The 19,508-nt window shown below is 54.4% G+C and overlaps 1 protein-coding gene across 6 annotated transcripts; it reads right to left on the reverse strand.

Annotated features, from left to right (window-relative positions):
• Positions 1 to 575: 575 nt before the first annotated feature.
• Positions 576 to 17,615, reverse strand: LOC130023441 (uncharacterized). 6 transcript variants are annotated; one of them, XR_008792470.1, is made up of 5 exons: positions 17,484 to 17,615; positions 2,523 to 2,731; positions 1,862 to 1,928; positions 1,419 to 1,488; positions 576 to 1,150 (listed from the first exon to the last, which is right to left on the reverse strand). XR_008792470.1 is itself a non-coding variant. In XM_056113949.1 (4 exons), the coding sequence occupies exons 1-4, from the start codon at positions 2,528 to 2,530 to the stop codon at positions 626 to 628; spliced, it is 678 nt and encodes a 225-aa protein (XP_055969924.1). In that variant the 5' UTR covers positions 2,531 to 3,161; the 3' UTR covers positions 577 to 625. The 6 variants fall into 6 exon arrangements, 1 of the variants encoding a protein (XP_055969924.1); XR_008792469.1 differs by lacking the exon at positions 17,484 to 17,615 and adding an exon at positions 2,895 to 3,182 and having other exon boundaries at positions 577 to 1,150; XR_008792468.1 differs by lacking the exon at positions 17,484 to 17,615 and adding an exon at positions 3,292 to 3,593 and having other exon boundaries at positions 578 to 1,150.
• Positions 17,616 to 19,508: the final 1,893 nt, after the last annotated feature.

Below are 19,508 nucleotides of genomic sequence, written 5' to 3' on the forward strand. Positions count from 1 at the left end.
GGGAGAGGCTGGCGGGGAGCTTCCTGCCTCAGAAGGCTCCTGGCTCTTCTCCGCGGGGACTGCCCCGCCTCCATTTTCTCCACCTGGAAATTAATGGCTTTGGATTTTGCCACCATCCCTGGCAGCTGGGGAGGGGTTAGGACCGAGTGATTGGGAGTTGGTTGGGCAGCACCAAGGGGTCCCTGGGCCCAGCTACTCTAGGTCGGGAGGCAGGGAGGAAAGCCGCCCCCCAAAATGGTCTGCCCCCAGCCCCACCTCTGTAGGCTGCGGTCTTGCCCAGCAGCGGCCTCGCCCCTCTCAGTGGGATCTCTGCCCCAAGCTGCAATGACAGCGGCAGGGAGCTGGCCAGCACTCCGGGAGTCCTTCCTTGGCACCCCGTCTGCCAGGGACTTCTGAAGGTTGTCAGGTGGCCCAGCTCTACCGCAAAGGACAACAAACACCTCCTCCCCACCCCCTCCTTCACCTCCCGCAGAGCACAAAATAGCGCAGCGTAGGCCCGGGGCAATCTGGGGAGCTCATCAGGCGGGCTATTTTTCTTTCTTTCTTTCTTTCTTTCTTTCTTTTTTTTTTAAATAAGGACAAAACCAAAAAAGGAAGCCCGGGCCCCCAAACCCCGCCGCGGGGCTCAGTGGTATCCGCGCCCCCCTCCCCACGCGCCCCGGGAAAGGGCAGCACCGAAACGCGCCCCCAGCCAAGCGCTCCCCGCCCGCATCTGCGCGCTCGCACTGGTCCGGGATTGAGGGGCGCAGCGTCGGCGCCCCCCGCCCGTTCCTCTCCCGGAGTCCGTCCGCCGCAAGCACCCCCGGCCCCCCGCGCCCCTCTCCGGCCCGCGGGCGCAGCGCTGCCGGGTTCCGCGGCGACTCCCGGTGCTTAACCAGCCCCATTCTTGGCATTCACCGCGTGCCTTAATTGTATGGACATTTAAATCAAGGTCCGCTGTGAACACGGAGAGAGAGGCCTTTCTTCTGCGAGGGACCGAGGCGGGGAGGAGAAGGGGAAGAAAGGCGGGGGCTGGGGAGAAAAGCAGGAGAAATCCGGAGCAGGGCGCGAGCGTGCGCGCTGGCCGCGGCTCCCCCAGTGCCCAGACAATGGGGCCGGCGTCTTCCACGGGCTCTTTGTTCTCCCCCACCCTGCGGATCCAGGCTTTTTCCTGCAGAGCGGAGGGGGTGGGGTGGGGGTGTGGGTGGGAGCGGGAGGCGCAGGGGTGCCTCCCCCGTGCTAATTACCCCGACTCCCCTCGCCCCTTCTCCGCGCCGCGCTCCAGACAATGAAAGACCGTCTCCAGCCCCACCTCGCCCCAGCGCCACCGGCGCGACCCACCCAGCGCACCCTCGGCTCGGCCCGGGAAATCCAGGGGGGCTCGCGGGGCGGGGGGCAGCAGGGGCGACCCGGGCAGGGCGCGCCGCCGCCGCCTTTACCTCGCAGGCGGGGGTCCTGGCGCGGCCCGGGGCCGGGAGCGCGGGCGGCAGCCTGGCCGGAACTCGTCTGCTGCAGTGCTCAGGTCCCGAGTGGTACAGGGGTGGGGGTGGGGGGGCGGGTGGGGAAGGAAAAGGAGGAGGAAAAAAAAAAGGAGAAGGAGAAGGAGGAGGAGGAAAAAAAACCACCATAAGAGCGAGGTCCATCTGTCCCTTCATCAGCTTTGTCAAGTCTTGCATACGCTAAAATGCTAATGACCTACATAGCTCATGCAAAATGCAGCAGGGAGGAGGGAGGGAGGGAGAGCGGAGGGGGGCGGCGGGAGGAGGGGACGGAGGGAGGGGAGAGCGAGCGAGAGCGAGAATATATAGACACGGCTTCGAAACGCCCCGTGCCGCGCTGCGCACCCCACCCCACCCCGCCCCAAACTGTCAAAGGGCTTTACCAGGTAAAGGAGAGGGGGGTGCGCGCCCAAATTTAAAAGGTCACTGCTGTCGGATGCGGCTGGGTGCCTGGGTCAGAAACGGGGAGACGGACAGAGCATAAGATTCCCCCAAAGCCCACGGGATGATAATCAGACATTATTTTAATCTCCCTCCCTCGCGCCCCCTCCCAGCTCTCCGCCCTTTCACGCAGGCCCTGCTGCTCCTTCTTATCTGGGCACATCCGCATCATCAATTTTTCCATCAATTTTTTTCAGAGCTCTTGGCCACACACGCCCCAGATTCTCACCCTTCCCCCCCAAAAAAAACTCCCACAAAACCCTCAACGGGGGATGGGAGGGTAAAAAAGGAGACAAAAAAATTTAAAAAACAATCAACCCTTCTTTGGGTACCTCTCCGCCCCCGACCCTCTCCCCACCTCGCCCCGCGGTCTCCCTCTGGACCCTGTCTCAGGGCTTCTGTTTTTCTAAGCTCTCCCCGGCCGCTGTCCAGCACCCGGATCCCCGCAAGGTGAGGCGGGGGAGGGCAGGACCCGAACGCCCGTCACCGCCCGATCCAGCTCCTGTTCTCCAGGAAAAAAAAAAAACAGACCCCAACAAAAACACCCCGAGCCCGGTCCCCGAGCCCGCCCCAGCAGTGCCAGCATGCCGAGAGCTGACGTACAATTGCATCCGGAGAGCCTGCAAGTCCACGCGCAGGGCGGGCGCCCCTGGGCACCGAGGTCACCGGTGCGCGCCCCTTCTCGCCCGGCCCCAGGTGCTTTTGTCCAGGATGGGGGGGGGGGGCGGTCCGGCAGGTCTTCTTCTTTTTGTTCTTCGGCTTTCGAGACTGCGGTCCTCAGCGTTCCGGTGCGCCCGGGAAAGGCAGCGGATCTACCGGGATAAAAGGGATGAGGATAATATATATGCAGATGGCGGAGGGAGGGGTGCGCGCCGCTGCCCGCGTCCAGGGAGCGGCCGCCCCGCTCGGGCCGGCTTGTTTGCTGAGCGGGGGCAGGGGCGGGCGGCGGCCACGGCGAGCTGGTGGTCGCTGCACCTGGCAGGAGGGGGTGAAGCCCCACGGTCAGGAGCTTCGTGCTGGAAAGGACCGCGAGCGTGGCCGAAGGGATGCAGCGTCTGCCTCGGGTGCGCCGCGGACGGGTGCGGGCAGGGGCGCGCGGGGGGCCCGGAGAGCCGCGCGGGAGGCAAAGGTGGTGGCGCCGCAGCCTCCGATGAATAATAATAACGCAGCGCCCGGTGCGGTGCAGCCTGGAAATCCAGCCCTTGGCGTGAACTCGCGTCGAGTGCGGATTGCAGGGGATGGGGAAGGGGGAGGGGAGGGAGGGGGAGGAGGGACGGGAAAGAGGAGGAGGAGGAGGAGGAGGAGGAGGGAGAGCGGGGGAGGGGGAGAGGGACCGAGAGAGAGAATTTGGAACCTTTTCATTTATCCTTACCAAGCCCTAATCTCGTTCACTGTCTGTCCTCTTCGGCTGAGGTCGATCTCTCTTAAAAAAAAAAATTATTATTCCTTTAACGGATTATTCAGCTAGAAGAAGGCGCATCTGCTGACGGTACCGCCGGGCCGCAGCCCCGCAGCCGCTCTGCTGCAGCACACGTCATTCTCACTGCCCCCGGCACCTCCCTCTCCGGCTTGCTCCGGGACAGCTGTGCCAAGGAAAATGCGGATTTGGGCACAAGTGAGAAGGGGGAGCGCTCGACCGAGCGGCAAAGCCGAGCCCGGGGGTGGCGGTTCGCACCCCCCCCACACACACACACACTCACGCGCGCTTCCGCCGTCTCCCCTCCCGCTTCCATCCCAAGAGAAGGGGCGTCCCGGCCACCCCCCCCCCACCCAGCCCCGCAGTCCCCTTCCTACCCCCAGCTCTGGTCGCGCACTTGAAGCCGAGGGGAGGGAGGAGGGCACGCGTCCCGCCGCCCCTGGTACCCGGCGGGCGAGGCCGGCGGTGGAGGATGCGGGGCGCTGCCGTTGACATCCCGGCGGGGTGCGCGTGAGTCAAGCGCCTCTGCAGCTGCCCCTGGCCCCTAGTTCCGGCCGCTAGGTGTTGGGGAGCCCCATCTCCCCTACCCCCCGCTGTCAAGGTGAACGTGAAGGAGAGGGGCGCGCGTGCCCGCGCTCTGCGTCCGGGCGCGCGCCCCGCGCCCCTCCCTGCCCAGCCCCCCGGAGTCAGCCCAGCCAGATGGACGCCCGAGATTCAAGAGGCGCAGACGTGCGCCCCCCACGCCCGGCAGCCTCTCGCCGCCGACCCCCACTCGCTCCCGGGAGGCGCCTTTTGTTGTGCGGGTCCCTGGCGCGCGGGGCGCTTCGGGCCCGCAGAACCGAACCCCCACGCCACCCCCAAGCGCCTCCAAAGCCGGGTTGGCTCGAGTCGCCACCCGAAGTTAGCGCGGGTGATGGGACAGCGGCAGCGGGCATCACCACCCCCCCACCCCCAGCCCCAGCTTGGACCACGGACACCCTATTTACTCCTGAGACTGCGAGGCGGGGTCGGGTGGGGGTGTGTGGAAAACATTCTCAATGTTTCTTGGGCAGCGCTGGGAGCAGGGCAAGAAGAGATGGGAAGGAAGGAAGCCCTCGACAGCGAAAGGGACCTCGTCAATCCGAGCCCACAAAGCAGGCGTGGACCCCAGGGACCGTGGCCTGCACGCTGCCGAGTGAACCATGCAAGGCCATTCCGGGCTCGGTCAGTTCTAGGGGTGTCTGCCAGGCCCGAGAAGAGCCCCATCTCATCACCCCTTAGAGCTAGCTTTGCTTTACCCTCCAACAATGCAGCAGGAGAGGGATAAAAATACAGCAGTTGGGGGGGGGGGGGGAGGGAGGGGGGAAGAGAGAGAGAGAGAGAGAGAGAGAGAGAGAGAGAGAGAGAGAGAGAGAGAGAGAGAGCATCCCTGCAATGAAGTTTTCATTCCTGGCTTCCCGTGCGGCGTCTCTTTCCAGGGAAAACTGACCCCTCTGATAACACTCCCCTCAAACTGAAATACTTTTGGGGTGGAACAATGAGAATGGCCAGAGACTGGGCTCCTGGCTGCCACTATTTTAACAGGGGCATTAACATGAGGGGCACCTTTCTTCCTGGTCATTGTTACCTTTCCTGGACCCCGTCTGCGGGGGTGGAAGGGGCTGCCACCCAGAGCCAGTGCTGCGTTACAGGGCCTGGCCTGGGCTTCTTAAAGGTGGAGTTTTGTTTAGCTGGCGGCCACTTGGATGCAGCCCTTGCCGCTGCTGCAATGCAGACTGTTGCTCTCATCCTGCGGCATAGGGGGAGGGGAGCGAGATGGTTTTGTAACAGGCTCTGCAGGCCAGAATGGGAACGCCTCAAATGATGAGCTCCGGGTGAAAACGAAGAGAAAAAAAAAAAAAAAACGAAGAGAAATGGGGAGGGGGTGGGCAGGGAGGGAGAAGCGGCTGATGCTGAATGAATGCTTGGAGCTGACCCTGGGGTCTTCCCCAATCAGGGGTCCGGGTGTCCCATCACTTCCCCTCCCCCACCCCCAGCCCTCCATCGCAGACTTTGTATTTGTTTTTTAACCAGTCAGATCAGAGGCCGGGACATTTGCGACAGCTTTTAAAACCTAAAACCCTGGGGCTTAAGGGCTGTCTCGACTCCTGATCAAACTCACCCCAAATACGAACACGCTAAGAAATTACATGGTAAAACCTCCCCAAATCGGATTCACTGGGCTGTTTGGGGCCCATATGGCCGGACAGCTGCGCTGTTCCACTGAAAAGGCACCGGGGCCCCTCCCGGCGGAACCAGGCGGTTCCCCAGAGAGCCCAGACATGACCTAAGCATCAGCTTAGCCTGAGGTGAAGACTGAGTTAAAGTCGCTCCTCTCCGAGGTGAAAATAAAGGCCACAGCAAAAGTCTGCTGAGGCGCTGGTCTGAAGCCATTGTGAGTGGCCGGCCCCCTGCCGTTCACCCCCTCCCGAGAAGGGAGCCCCCAGAAATCAAGTCCCTGCAGCTCCCTAGAAGCATGACGTCAGGCTAGCTGGAGGGACGGGAGCCGGGGGAGAAATACGTTATTTGCCAGGCGTGACATGTGTTGGCGCCCGGTGCCGAGGGGCAAACCCGGTGCTGACCTCCGCAAGGACCCGCACTCGCCATAAAGCCCAGCCTCCAGAGGCAGTGGCCAATGACCCATTAGGAAATGCAGCCGGATTTAATTTTTAATACGGTCGCCGAACCTCTCCCGAGTTCTTTGCGGGTGTTGGTTTCCAGCGGGGTGACTCATTCTACGGCAGAATGCAAACTGGCACTCTGCAGTACTTTAAAACGGGCACCTTGTTTTTAAAGGTGCCCTGAAATAGAATCTTCTGGCACCTCCAACTCGTCAGAGTTCAGAGAAATGGAAGACAGAGCTGTTGGGTGGTGGTCGAAGCCGGGGGAGGCAGGGTTATACCCTAACTGCATTTTTTAAATAAGGGGGGAAACAAAATATTACAAATCAATTTGGAGGTTGACATGGGAGGGAAGTTCAGGGCAGAGGGTTCGATTTGAAATCACTTCTTCTGAACTTGGTCTGCACAATGTTTTCGGAGAATCATCTCGATAGTGAAACAGCCTCCTTTGAAAGCTCGCAAAGATTGAGCACAGCCCAGCGTTTTGTGGTGGGCTCACATCGTTGGAATGAGTGCCACAGAGTTCTGCAATTGCTGGGGCTTTCAAGAAAACAAAACCATTTTGTAGATATCATTTGAATGGTATCACTTACAAAGCCCACCCCTGGCCCCTTGATCATTTGGTTTAAAAGAAGAAAGCCAGACCTAGGGAGGAGGAAAAATTGCTTCTAGAGATCACGTGGATAGTTTGCAGTGAATTCTGTGGTTCCGTTAAGAACAAAACAGTTCTCTTTGTTTCTTGCCTGTATATAGTTCTCCTGTCACTTATGAGCTGTACATTTTCTTAGGATTTTGGTAAATCAAAGACGTACCCGAGCCTAGCATGCACATTCACAGCAGAGCTCGTATTTAATTCTGAAATCCAGGTTCTCGGGTTGTTTGTGCTTACATTTCTTCAGGCGTAGCATCTTTCAGAACCTATTTAGAAGACAGAGAACCAGCTTCCGGACCTCAGAGAGCCAGGCTGCGCCACAGAGTTCAGAGCCTTGGGCCCAGGCAATGGATGCCACGTGTCTGAAAACGCATTGTACCAGAAGCCAGTGGCCAAGTCTGTTTGTTTTGCTTTTGCATTATGCAATAAATTATTTAATGAAGTATACCCAAAAATGGGGGATTGAAAAAAAGCAGAAAGGAAACGAGAGGGAGTGGAGTGCCGAGTGCCGCTGGGCTTGTGCTAGGAATCTGTCTCTGGAGAAGATGCTTTCTGAAGTCCCTTCTGCACAAACAGAGATGATTTCTCTTGTTTCTAACAAACCATGCTTGTTCCTGAGGCTGCAGGACCTTGTCTTTCTCTTAAAAATCTCTCTGGGGGCAGAGGGATAGTACAGTGGGCAGGGAAACTCGCCTTGCAGGCAGACGACCCAGGTTTGATCCCTGGCACCCATTACGGTCCCCTGAGCTTGCCAGGAGTAATCCCTGAGTGTAGACCAGGAGTAAGCTCTGAACACTACCAGGTGTGGCTCCCATCCCCAAAATGTCTCTGGCTGACACCCTAGTCCACCATCCTCATAGGGGGCTAAGTCCTGGGCCCACCTGCCCCTCTCACCTCAGTTCTCCTCTCGAATCTAGTCCAGTGACCAGCACCTGAACTTGGGTACAGGAATAAGAAGTTGAACAAGAGCGTAGAGGAAAGGACTCTGTGTATTTGTGTGTGTGTGTGTGTGTGTGTGTGTGTGTGTGTGTGTGCCTGCGCATGCGCGCACACCTGCATGCACACATGTTTAAAGGGCATAGATCTCAAAATATAGCAGCCATCTTATTTTTTTATATTTGGTTTTTGAGCCACACCCAGCAGTGTTCAGGGCTTACTCCTGGCTCTGTGCTCAGGGATCGTGCCTGGTGGGCCTGGGGGACCATATGTGGGGCGGGGGGAACAACCCTGGAGCCCAGCGCCTCCTGCCCCCTTCCCCCGCCCACCTCTCGGGCCTCAGCACAGCTCTCTTCTCTCTCCATTACTCTCAGGGCAGGAGAAAGCAGGCCCAAGCATTTTCTCTCCCTCACCGTCCCCCCTGCCACCGGCTCCCTTTCTCTTGTGCCTTCACAGGAGCTGACTCCACTGCCTGCAGTGGGGTTCCAGGACCCCTCCCCCGCTTGTGCTCCATCCTGACCTAGATTGAGGATGGAGTGTAATGATTCATTTGCAATGCTTATGCTGGATATGCCTGGTGCCGCCCGCCCCTGCTTCAAAGAGAAGCCTCGTTATGTGTCCCTCATCAGCTGCTCTTACCACCAGTAAATATTTTTATTCCATTGCTACCCAGGGCAGGAGGCTGGATCCTAATGAATGTTCTGCCCCAGGGGGGAGATCTGGCCCCAGCCAGGGCTGCAGGCCATTTTTTTTTTAGCATGTGTCATTTTGTGCTGGCCTCAGAGAGCTGGGGGGTGGGGGTGCTGGGGTTGTAGCCACACTGCTTTTTCCTTTCTGGTCTGATGCAGGGAAGTACCATTCCACATACCTTTACACCGAGCAAAGCTTTGTTGCAGGAACAGTCGAGCCAAGCGTTTCCTGAATCTCAAGGCCGGGATGCTGAGGGACTGTTGTGTGCGTTTCTCTGCCGGTTACCTCTTGCCTGTGGCCCAGATGAAGCCTCTCTGAGTTTCCTTCTCAGGGAGCTACCGCGTACTATAAATTATGAAATCAGTTCATGGCACTAGAAAAAATGGCCTTGACTTCTAATGAGGTGCCAATGGGTGTGTTCGTAAAATACACAGATTTGAAGCAGAATTAGTAGAAATCACTAAAAAGAAAATCTTGTCAATTACATAAAGAAGGCGCTGACAAGCTGGAGGGGGGAGAGGTTCGGAGAAGAACAACACGCAAAGGTGATTCCAGCCGTGTTGGACTATGTCTGAAGAGGATTTAAATAAATTTGGACCTTTGGTGGTGACAAGACAAAAATGAAAAATAGCATCCAATTGGACAATAAAGGAAAAACTGGGCCTGGGGGAGTCTGAAAAATATCAAGTAAAAGCAGGGTGGCTTCAAGAAGACCTTGTTTTGATGCATGAATTGATGGGATGGAGAACACTTATTTCCCCAGGAGTTAAGGCATGGCAGAGAGGCCACTATTGTTCACAAAATAACCTGGGTGTCCCCTGTTTGCTGAGTAGTGTCACCCAGATTTTTTGCATATATCCCTCCTTTCTGTTTGAATTTCAGACTGCAACAAGACAAGCAGGCACGGCACAAAACCCTGCGGCACAAAGAGCCAGGGAAGACCCAGTACCACACAACCCTTCCTCATCTCCTCCTTCCTCATCTCTCCCAATCTCATCTCCCCCAGCCCTCAGCTGAGGACGCCACCCAGAGAGCATCAGGCCCATACTGCAGGCTTGCCAGAAAACACCAAAACAACCTTATATAAGGTAAAGCGAATACCATGAAACAGGAACACGACGGAGAGCTTTTATCCTGCCTCCTGCAAACCCGGTTGAGGCAAGGGTATGAGACTGACCGGGCACATGAGATAGCCACCGAAGGACATTTTCCCCGCTGGCCTGTGTTGTACATCACGCAAAGCTGATTGCACGAGGGGGTCGGCAGCCACACTTTCATGCTAGTTGTCTTTCAAGTATGCTACTGAGGCCGATCAACATACATCAGGTCTATAGTACCCTAAATAATACAAATGTGGGCAAGTAGAAATGGTTGGGTTTTTTTGTTTGTTTGTTTGTTTTTTGCTTTTTGGGTCACACCTGGCTTTGCACTTAGGAATCGCTCCTGGCAGTGCTCAGGGGACCATATGGGATGCTGGGAATCGAACCCGGGTCAGCTGCATGCAGGGCAAAAGCCCTACCCGCTGTGCTATCTCTCCAGCAGCCGGGCAAGTACAAATGCGGGCTGGCATTGCTCTGACATTGCCGCTTGCTCAGGAGAGCTGCTTGGATGCTCCCTAGTGATAAGATCCTTCATGGAAACGGCATCTTAATAATCTCTGCAGGTTTTTTTTTCCACCTGGGGTGGAATGGGGGAGGAGGAAAAGGGAACCAGAAATTAGAGAACTTTGTGGCTCATTTCAGGGTGGAGGGCCTGAGGGTATTCTTGGAGAGGGGGGAGCTATAATCCATGGGAACACACTTCATCCTGTTTCAGTCACTCCTGCCGCTGCCCTCACCCACCGTGAGGTCTGTGGTAAATGACCAGGTCCCTCTGCCCTCACTGTCCCCCTCCCCAAGCGGACTTTGCATGCACACCCTGCACGCGGACCCCTGCGCGGAAAGCCTGGGGAGAAAAGGGAGGAAGGCTGCAAGAAAGAGAGAAGGATGGACTTTCCACGTCCTTGGGCCTGGCTTATTTTTCTTTTCATTGATTTTTATGGCCCAGGCCTCTTCTAGGGATTTTTTTTTTTAATTTGTTTGGGACCACACTTGGCGGTGCTCAGAACTTACTCCTTATACTGTGCTCGGGATTTCCTCCTTGCTCTGTTCTCGAGGATGACTCCTGGCGGGCTTTGGGGGACCATGTGTGGTGTTGGAGATTGAACCCCAGTTGGCCACAGGCAAGGCCAGCGCCTTCCCCATGGTACCATTGTTCTGGCTTGTCTTAGGGAAATTAGAAGAAGACTTAGCATCAGCTGAAAGCATTTGGGAACCCCAGGCTGGCTGGGGACGTTGAGAGTGTGCTGGTTTTCCCTTCTTTTCTTATTGTGTTGGGGACGCCCCAGCAGTGCTCAGGGATCACTCTTTGCAGCCTTAACCCACTGCCCTGAGTCTCCAGACCTGGCCAGACGTGGTCAAGGAAAGGGGGGTGTCCACACCACCCGGAGCCAACGCCAGCGGCACCAGGCCCTGCCCGGTGGGGGCTTGGTGTAGGTTGTCCAGGGCCGGGATGGGGGTGATGCTGATGCAGCATCACCGGACACTCAAGCATGAGCCAGGTTTGTTCTTTTCTGACGTCTTTCCAAGAGGGGGCTGGGCTGCACCTCCAACCCAACCCCATTAAAGAGGGGGTGTGGGCCAGAACAATAGCACAGTAGCTAAGGCACTTGCCTTGCACGCAGCCAACCCAGATTTGAATCCTGACATCCCATGAGGGCCCCCAAGCCCCCCTCCCACCCCGTTGATCTCCTCCCCAAAATGGGTGCAGCTGCAGGTGAGGTGTGGGCCTTGTGCAATGCAGCCCGCAGCTGCATCCCTCACCCTGTCTGAGCAAAAAGGCAGTCCGGGTGCCTTCTCCTATGGTGGAGATGGACCGGCTGCAGCCGTCAGAAGGAGAGGATGGACAGGAAGCTCCTCCTGGAGTAGGGATGCAGAGCAGCACACAAACGGGGCTCCCCTGCCTGGCCCCTGTTTCTTGCGTGTGGTGTGGCTGAAGTGGGAGAGAAGCTGGGAACTGGAGAGGCCAGGAGTGAAGCAGGAGAACAGGCCATTGGGGAGTGGCCGGAAGCCCATGTCCGTTGGCCCACAGCACTGGGGCTCACTCTCCCGGGCTGGGCAGGCTCTGACGGAATCCTCCCCTTTGGAGATTTCCTTGGTGAGGAAAATCCACCTCAGAGACTTGTCAGGATAAAATGACCCAGTGAATAAACACACTTAGCACTGCTTTGTCTTTTTTGGGGGCTCAACAGATATGAATTAAAAGACTTTTTTTTCCCACCTCAGGACCAAAAAGTGGCAGCCATATTGGCAAAGAATATCAGTGAAATGGGCTTTGTTCTCCACCGGCAGAGAAGAGCCATTGGCTGCATGCTGGTGATGGGAACCAAGCTTTCTAAGGGCTGGGATGACTCTTGGGAGTCCTGGGCCTTGAAGTCAGTGCCTATGATTAAGGAAGTGACAACCTATACTATCTACTTTGTCATTGTTTTCCTTCTGGAAGGATCTGTTACCAGGGACTTGAGGAGATACTGAAGACATTAGCTGTGGATGGAAGTTCTTTGAGGATGTCTGGGAGAAACAAGATGGAACTTAGAACTTAGACATTTTTTGATGTGATGAAACTGCACTGACCAAAAGAGGGAGGGAGGGAGAGGAGGACGGAGGGGTGGGGAGAGGGGGAGAGAGAAGGGGAGAGAAAGGGAGAAAAAAGGGAGAGGGGGAGAGAGAGGGAGACAAGAAAAGAGAGAAGGGGAGAGAGAGGGAGGGGGAGAGACACAGGGTGGGGAGAGGGAGAGAGAGAAGGAGAGAGGAAAAGAGAGGGGGAAGAGAGGCAGAGAGGGAGAGAAGAGGAGAAAAAAGGGAGGGGGAGAGAGGGAGACAAGCAGGGAGAGAAGGGGAGAGGGAGAGAGAGGGGAGAGAAAGAGAGTGGGGAGAGAAAGGGAAGGAGGGAGAGAGAAACATGGGGAGAGAGAGGGAGAGGTGGAGAGAGACAAAGGGGGGAGAGGGGAGCAAGATGGAGAGGGAGAGAGTGGAAGAGAGAGGAAAAGGGAGAAAGAGACAGAGTGAGAGATAGGGGAGAGAAGGGAGAGAGAGAGGGAGAAAAAGGGAGAGAGTGGAGGGAAAGGAGGAGGAAGAGAGAGGGAGGCAAGGAGGGAAGAGAGGAGGAAGAGACAGGGGAGAGATAGAGAGGGGAAAGAGAGGTAGAGAGAGGAGGGAGGGAGGGACAGAGAAAGAGAAAGAGAGAGAGAGAGAGAGAGAGAGAGAGAGAGAGAGAGAGAGCGCACCAGCTTTGAACACCCTCAGGGAGGCACTGTAAAAAGCATCCTTAGAAATATTCTTAAATAACAGGGTCCTAGACCTTTTATTTCTGGCAAGAAGAAACCTGCAAACCTCCTGGAAATCAATACCTGAAATGCTTATTCTTTTAATTGCATAGCAGAGCTTGAAGGGAATAAATATAACTAGCTAGCTGGACCAGAAATAAAATCCAGCTTTATGCTGCTTACAAAAGATCTATCAAACCCATGGAACAAAAAAGGCATAAAGAGAAATCTGGGAAAGGTAAATACTCACCAGGAGAAAACTGGTATCATTCATTAATGGCAAATAAAATAGACATGAGCACGCACACACACACACACACACACACACACACACACACACACACACACACGTACACCTCCCTGGTGCTGAAGATGCTCCACAGACAGTCAATAGAACACCTGAGGGAAGAACATTCCTAAATGTGTCACCCCTGGAACGGCAGCTTCAAAGGGCAAAACCAAAAGAAGGAGCACTTATAGGGGTGAAGTGAAAGCAGATTTTAATGTGCCTCTCTTTGTTCTTGACAAAAATTGTTGGAAAGGATATTCTACTAAACTTGTTCTCTAATGGAGAACTTTGGAAACCCTTTGTCAGTAATCTGATAAACTCCTTTCTGAGCAGCCATGAGATGTTTATAAATGCACCATGTGCTAAGCCATACATGATGTCTCAGCGGAACATGAGGGAGAATTCCACGGACTAGAGCGTGTGCTTTGCACACGAACCACGGTTCAATCCTGATGCTGCATGGTCCTCTGAGCACTGCCAGGAGTGGCCAAACATGAACAGGATGCAATGCTAGACAGATTATTTGAACACAGCAGAATTCTGCCTTCCCTCCAAAATCTATACATTCGGGGAGAGGGGCAGGGGTTTACATTTCTTAATAAATCATTGGTCCAAGAAGAAATCCTGTGAATGATTTAATTTGTTAACTAGAATACTACAGATCAACTCTAGGGTCCTAGAACTGCAGCCATACTTAAAGGAACTTGTATTTGAGATACCTCTGTCAGCAAAGAGAAGAGACCTAAGAGGAATGATTGAAGGGTCCCAAATGAAGAAGTGTGTGTGTGTGGGGGGGACCGAAGAGGGGTTGGAGAGATGGCACAGAATGGGGGGGGGACTTGCCTTGCAGGTGGCCACCTAGCTATGGATTCCCAGCATCCAATTGGGGCCCCTGAGCACCACCAGGAGTAATTCCTGAGCACAGAGCCAGGAGTAACCCCTGAGCATCACTGGGTGTAGTTCCAAAACTAAACCAAACCACCCAAAACAAAAACCCCTGTATCACTGTCATCCTTTTGTTCATCAATTTCCTTGAGCAGGCACCAGTAATGTCTCCTTCGTTCTAGCCCTGAGATTTTAGAAAGTGCCACATTCGAGGCTCCTTCAGGGTCAGGGAAATGAGACCCAGCCCCCCACCCCCCCACCCCCCCCACACAAAAATGAAACAAAACCAAAAACTAAGAAAAACAGAGTAAGCTTCTAGAAAGAATACAAAAATAATGAAGGTGAGACCAGAGAGATAGGAGAGGAGCATTAGGCTTCGAGGAAAGGCCCGGATCCATTTTATCAACTGGGGGAGCACCTGGACTGCAGCTCCTCTTCAGCATAATGGCGCTCCCACCCGAAGGTCCTTCTCTCAGAAACTGCTGGACACTGTCCCGTCTCACAGGCCAGCTCCATTGTGTCCTTACCCCTCCAGTAGCACTGCCCCCTTCATCTTTCTCGCCACTACTCCCCTCTGTAGGCTCAGCCATGGCTGCGTCCCCTCTGCCTGGGATGGGCAGGCGGGCCTCTGTCCTTCGGCCAGGAGAGAGGCGGGGAAGAAAGCTTGGAGTCATTTCTGACTCAGGCAGACTCGGGGATCTCGTCATGGTTCAGAAGAGGCTCCTGTGGGACCTCAACCCTCAAAGGCACTTTCTCCATGTGAAGCCATGGCTTTGCGGCTTCTGAGGAAGTGAATGTAAATAAAGGAGTAGGCACATCATGAATAAATAAGTGATGTATTTCTCAAGCCCCTCGAGGGGGAGGTGGCATATTCTTTACTAATCCTGGAGGCCACGGTTGGGTCAGAAAGTTCAGGAGTCGCCTGCTCTAGAAGGTGGGTATCATGGTGAAAGTCACAGTCCAAAAACGTATCATTTGGGGGCCAGAGAAATAGTTCAGCAGGAGGGTCTTGCCTGGCAAGACAGCTGACTCCGGCTCAATCCCAGGCACCGCATATCATCTCCTAAACCCCGTCAGGAGTAGATCCCTAAGCATAGAGCCAGGAATGAACTCTAACCCCCACTGCGGGTGGCTACAAAATAAAAATAAAACACCCAGATCATTTTAACCACTTTTTTTTTTGAGGGACCATACCTTGCAATACTCAGAAGTTACTCCTGGCTCTGCACTCAGGAATTATTCCTGGCAGTCTTTAGGGGACCATATGGGATGCCGGGGATCAAGCCTGTGTTGGCCATGTGCAAGACAAGCACGCTACCTGCTGTCCTGTCACTTGGGCCCATTTTTGGAAGGAGCAGGGAGCACCCAGCAAAGCTTAAGGGTTGTTTTCTAGCTCTGAACTCAGGAATTACTCCTGGCAGTGCTAAGGGGACCATATGGGATACCGGGGCTCAAGCCTGGGTTGGCCACATGCAAGGCAAACGCCTTCCCCTCTGTCTTGTCACTCTGGCTGGCCTTATTTTAACCATTTTTAAACAACACCATTTGGTGGCCTAAAGAACATTGAAAATGTCTTGTAATCACTGCTGCTGCATTTCCAGAACCTTTCCACCACCCCCAGTGGACACTCTTTTAAACTTTCATTGTTTGTTTCAGGACCCATCTGGAGGTACGGAATTTTATGAGGTGCAGGGGATAGAGTTAGGGTCATGCCATGCTATCTCTCTGACCCTTGACTGTGTCATTTTGTCCCATTATCAGTCTCTTCACCTATAAATCCAGGTTAATATTATCTTCTGCATCCGAGACTTGTCTGGGCTGAGCGACATGGGGCATAAGCACACTCAGTACAGTGCCCAGCTGTGTGTCCAGTGGAGGACACATCAATGCTTGGTCTTTTATTTGGTTGGTTTCTGGGCCACACCTGGTGATGCTGATGGGTTGCTCCAGGCTCTGCACTCAGGAACCATTTCTGGCAGGGCTCAGGAGACCGCATGAGGTGCTGGGAATCAAATTCAGGTTGTCTGTGTATAATGCAAGCGTAATAATATAAAGTAATAATATAACCCACTGTCCTATCTCTCCGGTCTCAGTACTCAATGCCTGTGATTGAAGAAAAGAGCAAGGGAAAAGGAAGGGCCCAATCAATTTGAGTCCCGAGAAAGACTCCAGGTCAGACATATCTTGGTCAGGGAAAGCAGGGTGGGTGGACAGGAACTGAATGGGGGGCTTGCCTAGAATACCACCTCTTGGAAATAACCTCTGCAGGCTGGCCAAGTCCGGGGCGAAAGAAGGTCATCTCTAAAATCCTGCCACCAACACTACCTCTGGCTTGTCACTCCAAGAGGCTTGAAGAAAGGAAAGGATGGATGCATTGGCATTTCAGCACTGAGGAAATCACCATGCCTCTTTAGCTTATCAATGACAAGGCAGCCTCAGGAAAGGAAAACCACTCCCTCCAGGGCACAGCGTCTGGGTAAAGCTGGACTGTAGAGGTCAGGATGGAGGCAGAGGGGGCATCCTGAATTTGAAAGTCCAGTCACAGGAGAACCATCCAAGAGGCCGAGAGGCCTGGGCAATGCCTGTGCTCAGACCAATTCCTTCCCTACTCTGAATTAACATGATCTGAAAGGTTGCAGAGGGTTGCTTTCCTGAAGGAGAGACTATTTCCTTCCATTCCAGCATCCCTGGTCACTCTGAATAAGGAGAGTCACAGAAAGGGCACCCTCTCCTTTCTGGACAAAACAAAACATGATTCTTGGAAGAAATGGGCACTTTTTAAAGACCCCCACCAGCCCACACATTATGAGCTCTCCTGGCTGTTTCACTTGTCAGGTCTGGAGAATAACAAAACCTTGTGAGCGGGATGAGTATTCAGTGAAATCCAGCCTGGGGGAGTGGCTTGCACCAGGCCTGGCCTGTGGACACCATTCGGCAAATATTTGTTCCCAGCCAAGAATGCAGATATGGATGAAGGGTTCTCCCAGCTCCATCAGCAGCCCTCTTGCCCGTGCTGGGCAGCTTTCCTGGAGCACTTGGTTTGCTGTGTAACCCGCAGAATAACCCCAAGGGAAGGGGCTGCTCTTGGATTGGGGCAAATTGATGGACAGAGTGGCTGCTGGGCCCCAGGCTGCAGTTGGTCTGAAATGGCTTCCGGGTTTACTGGAAACATCCAGAAGTGTCTCAGAGACATCAAGGCAGGGCCATGGGCTTTTAGCTCCTCCCTGCCCACATGGCAGTGAATGTCCATCTCCATTGGCCTGGGAATGTGGACGCCGCTTCTAGACCCGGTCACCTGCCAGCGTGCACTCTAGGTCAAAGGGATTCACTTCTCTGGACCTTGGGTCCTTCTCTGGGAGGAGAGGGACTTGGAGTCCAGGGACTCTCTGACTCCCCCAGGTCCCTCCCGGGACTCGACGCTAGGTATTCATTCCACACGAGATTCCTATCACCGCTGCTCAGTGAGGCTGAGAGCCTGCACACGTACACAGATCTCTTTTCCTTCCTTCCCTCCCTCCCTCCCTCCCTCCCTCCCTCCCTCCCTCCCTTCCCCATCTCTCTCTCTCTCTCTCTCTCTCTCTCTCTCTCTCACACACACACACACACACACACACACACACTGTCTCAGACCCCGACTCTTCACACACACAACACCAAACGCCAAACGTGTCTGTGCAGAGCTGTTTTACTCACCGGCTTTCGAGAGATGCAGCCCAGCTGCCTCTGGACCAGAACTTCTTCCGTGTGACTCTGCTTTTGGAGCTTCTGCTGCCAAATGAGCTAGAAACAGCACAGGCTGACTTGCACCCCAAGCACGCACGACTGCCGCAGTGCTCGCCTCCTCCACCCCGGCTGCGGCAGGAGCAGAGAAATGCTGAGTGCAGCACATTTCTCAGCCTGCTGGGAGGGTTGTGCGCTGCAGAGGAAGGGCTTTCGCTTCTCTCCATGGCGGGTTCCACCCAGGCGCTCCGAGTGCTGGAGGGGAGTAACTTATCGCCATGCAGGAGGATGCATATGAGAACCCTTGGCTTGCATTAAAGAAGCCCCCGGCAGCCCCTGTGAAATCACATTTAACAATCTGGGTTCCTGCCCACATGTATAGCTGAGGCCACATTTATGTTTGTTGGTTCGGCACTGGCTTGGGGTCTCGGGCATCCCAGGGCAAATGCCTGGACTAGTGCAAAGAGGTGGATGTTTCCAGAACCTTCCAGGGTACCAGATGAGACAGTCCTTGGGGTTCTGGCTCTCCCTGTGTTATTTATTGGAACCAGAACAGGGCAGAACTGGAGCTCACTAGCTAAGGGGGGGTCCTCTTTTTAAGTTCCCCAAGGTGTCTCTCCTTGACCCACTCAGCTGTGGGACTCTCGGTGTCACTGGTGACCTGTCTGCTCCTACATGCATGCACGGTTGCTGGTCTCAGGATGTATTTTCCACTCTGATCTCTGTTTTCTCTTCTGTCCATAAGGCCAATCTATGATACCACCCCAGCAAGGGTTGCTGTGATGACTTAAGACAACGTCTCTAAATCTTTTTCTGGACATTCTCCATCAGCGAAGACTTCCTCACTTGTGATACACCCATGGTCAAGGCCTTTGACAGTTTTGTACATGATTTAACACCTTTTTGTCCTTCACTATCTCAGTCACATCTTCATGGATAAACTTCATTACTAATGGCAGCGGGTGACATTCCAAACAATTGCAATAGTCTGAAAACCGTTTGGCTAGCTTCTTAGATATTCTCATTGGGGGAGGGAGGGGTTGGGTCACACCCAGCAGTGCTCAGGGATCACTTCTGGCAGGCCTGGAGGACCATTTGGGGTGCTGGGGGTTGAACGTGGATTGGCTGCGTGCAAGGCGAGCAGCTGCCTTGCTGTAGTGTCTCTCCAGCCCTCATTGTTTGCAGTTTTAATTTGGCTTCAGATCAGGTCTCAGTGTGGTTGAGTGCTGGTGTTCATTGCAGTGAAATTTGTGATTTCTTTGCAGACATCTTTCCCAGCAAAACATTTCCTTGGAGGGGGTGGTGGTTGTTTACCTAAATTGATCCTATAAGTTATAATTCCACCTATTCCTTCATTATGGAACTGTCATTTCCTTCAGGATGTCATGCTTATGAAACAGGGGCAAAAGTCTTCATGTCAAGTCCCATATTCTTTTTATTTTTGATTTTGGGCCATACCCAGCAATGCTCAGAGGTTATTCCTGGCTCTTCGCTCAGAGCTCACTCCTGGCAGTGCTCTGGGGACCATCTGGGATGCTGGAGATCAAATCCGGGTCTGCCACGTGCCAAGCAAGTGCCTTCTCCCACTGACCCACTCTTCTGGCCCTCTAAGGCCGCATGTTCTAATACATAGATATTTGGTGTTGAGGTCACACCACACCTGTTGGTGTAGGGGAGCGACTCATGGGGCAGCCCTTCGGGGTCACTCCTGGTAGTGTTGGGAGCAGTTGCAGGGATCAAGCCCTGGGCCCCCCAGCACTCCAGCCCCTTGGACTATCTCTCCATCCATGGTTCTAATCTTCCCTATTAAACAAAGGGATTAGACTAGACCATTTTGAAGGCCTCTCTGACTTCCCATTATCTCTGGTTATCTTTTCTCTCAAAACTCTTTTCCTGAAGCTCCAGCAATAGGCAGGGGTCGTTGTATCAGTGAAAAATTTCCACCCAAGCAGAAGATCGGGAATGTGACCCTGCTTCTGACCTCCCCAGCTCTTCCCC

The sequence above is a fragment of the Sorex fumeus genome, unplaced genomic scaffold (genome assembly GCF_029834395.1).
Source record: "Sorex fumeus unplaced genomic scaffold, SorFum_2.1 ptg000024l, whole genome shotgun sequence".
Taxonomy (NCBI): Eukaryota; Metazoa; Chordata; class Mammalia; order Eulipotyphla; family Soricidae; genus Sorex; species Sorex fumeus.

Excerpts from the sequence above, each read along its gene's own strand:
- LOC130023441 (XM_056113949.1), bottom strand. Across the intron at positions 1,497-1,861 it reads ACCCCCCTCTCCTTTACCTG|CACTGCAGCAGACGAGTTCC; the intron begins GTAAAGCCCTTT and ends TCGGGACCTGAG. Across the intron at positions 1,151-1,418 it reads CCAGGACCCCCGCCTGCGAG|GAAAAAGCCTGGATCCGCAG; the intron begins GTAAAGGCGGCG and ends TCCGCTCTGCAG.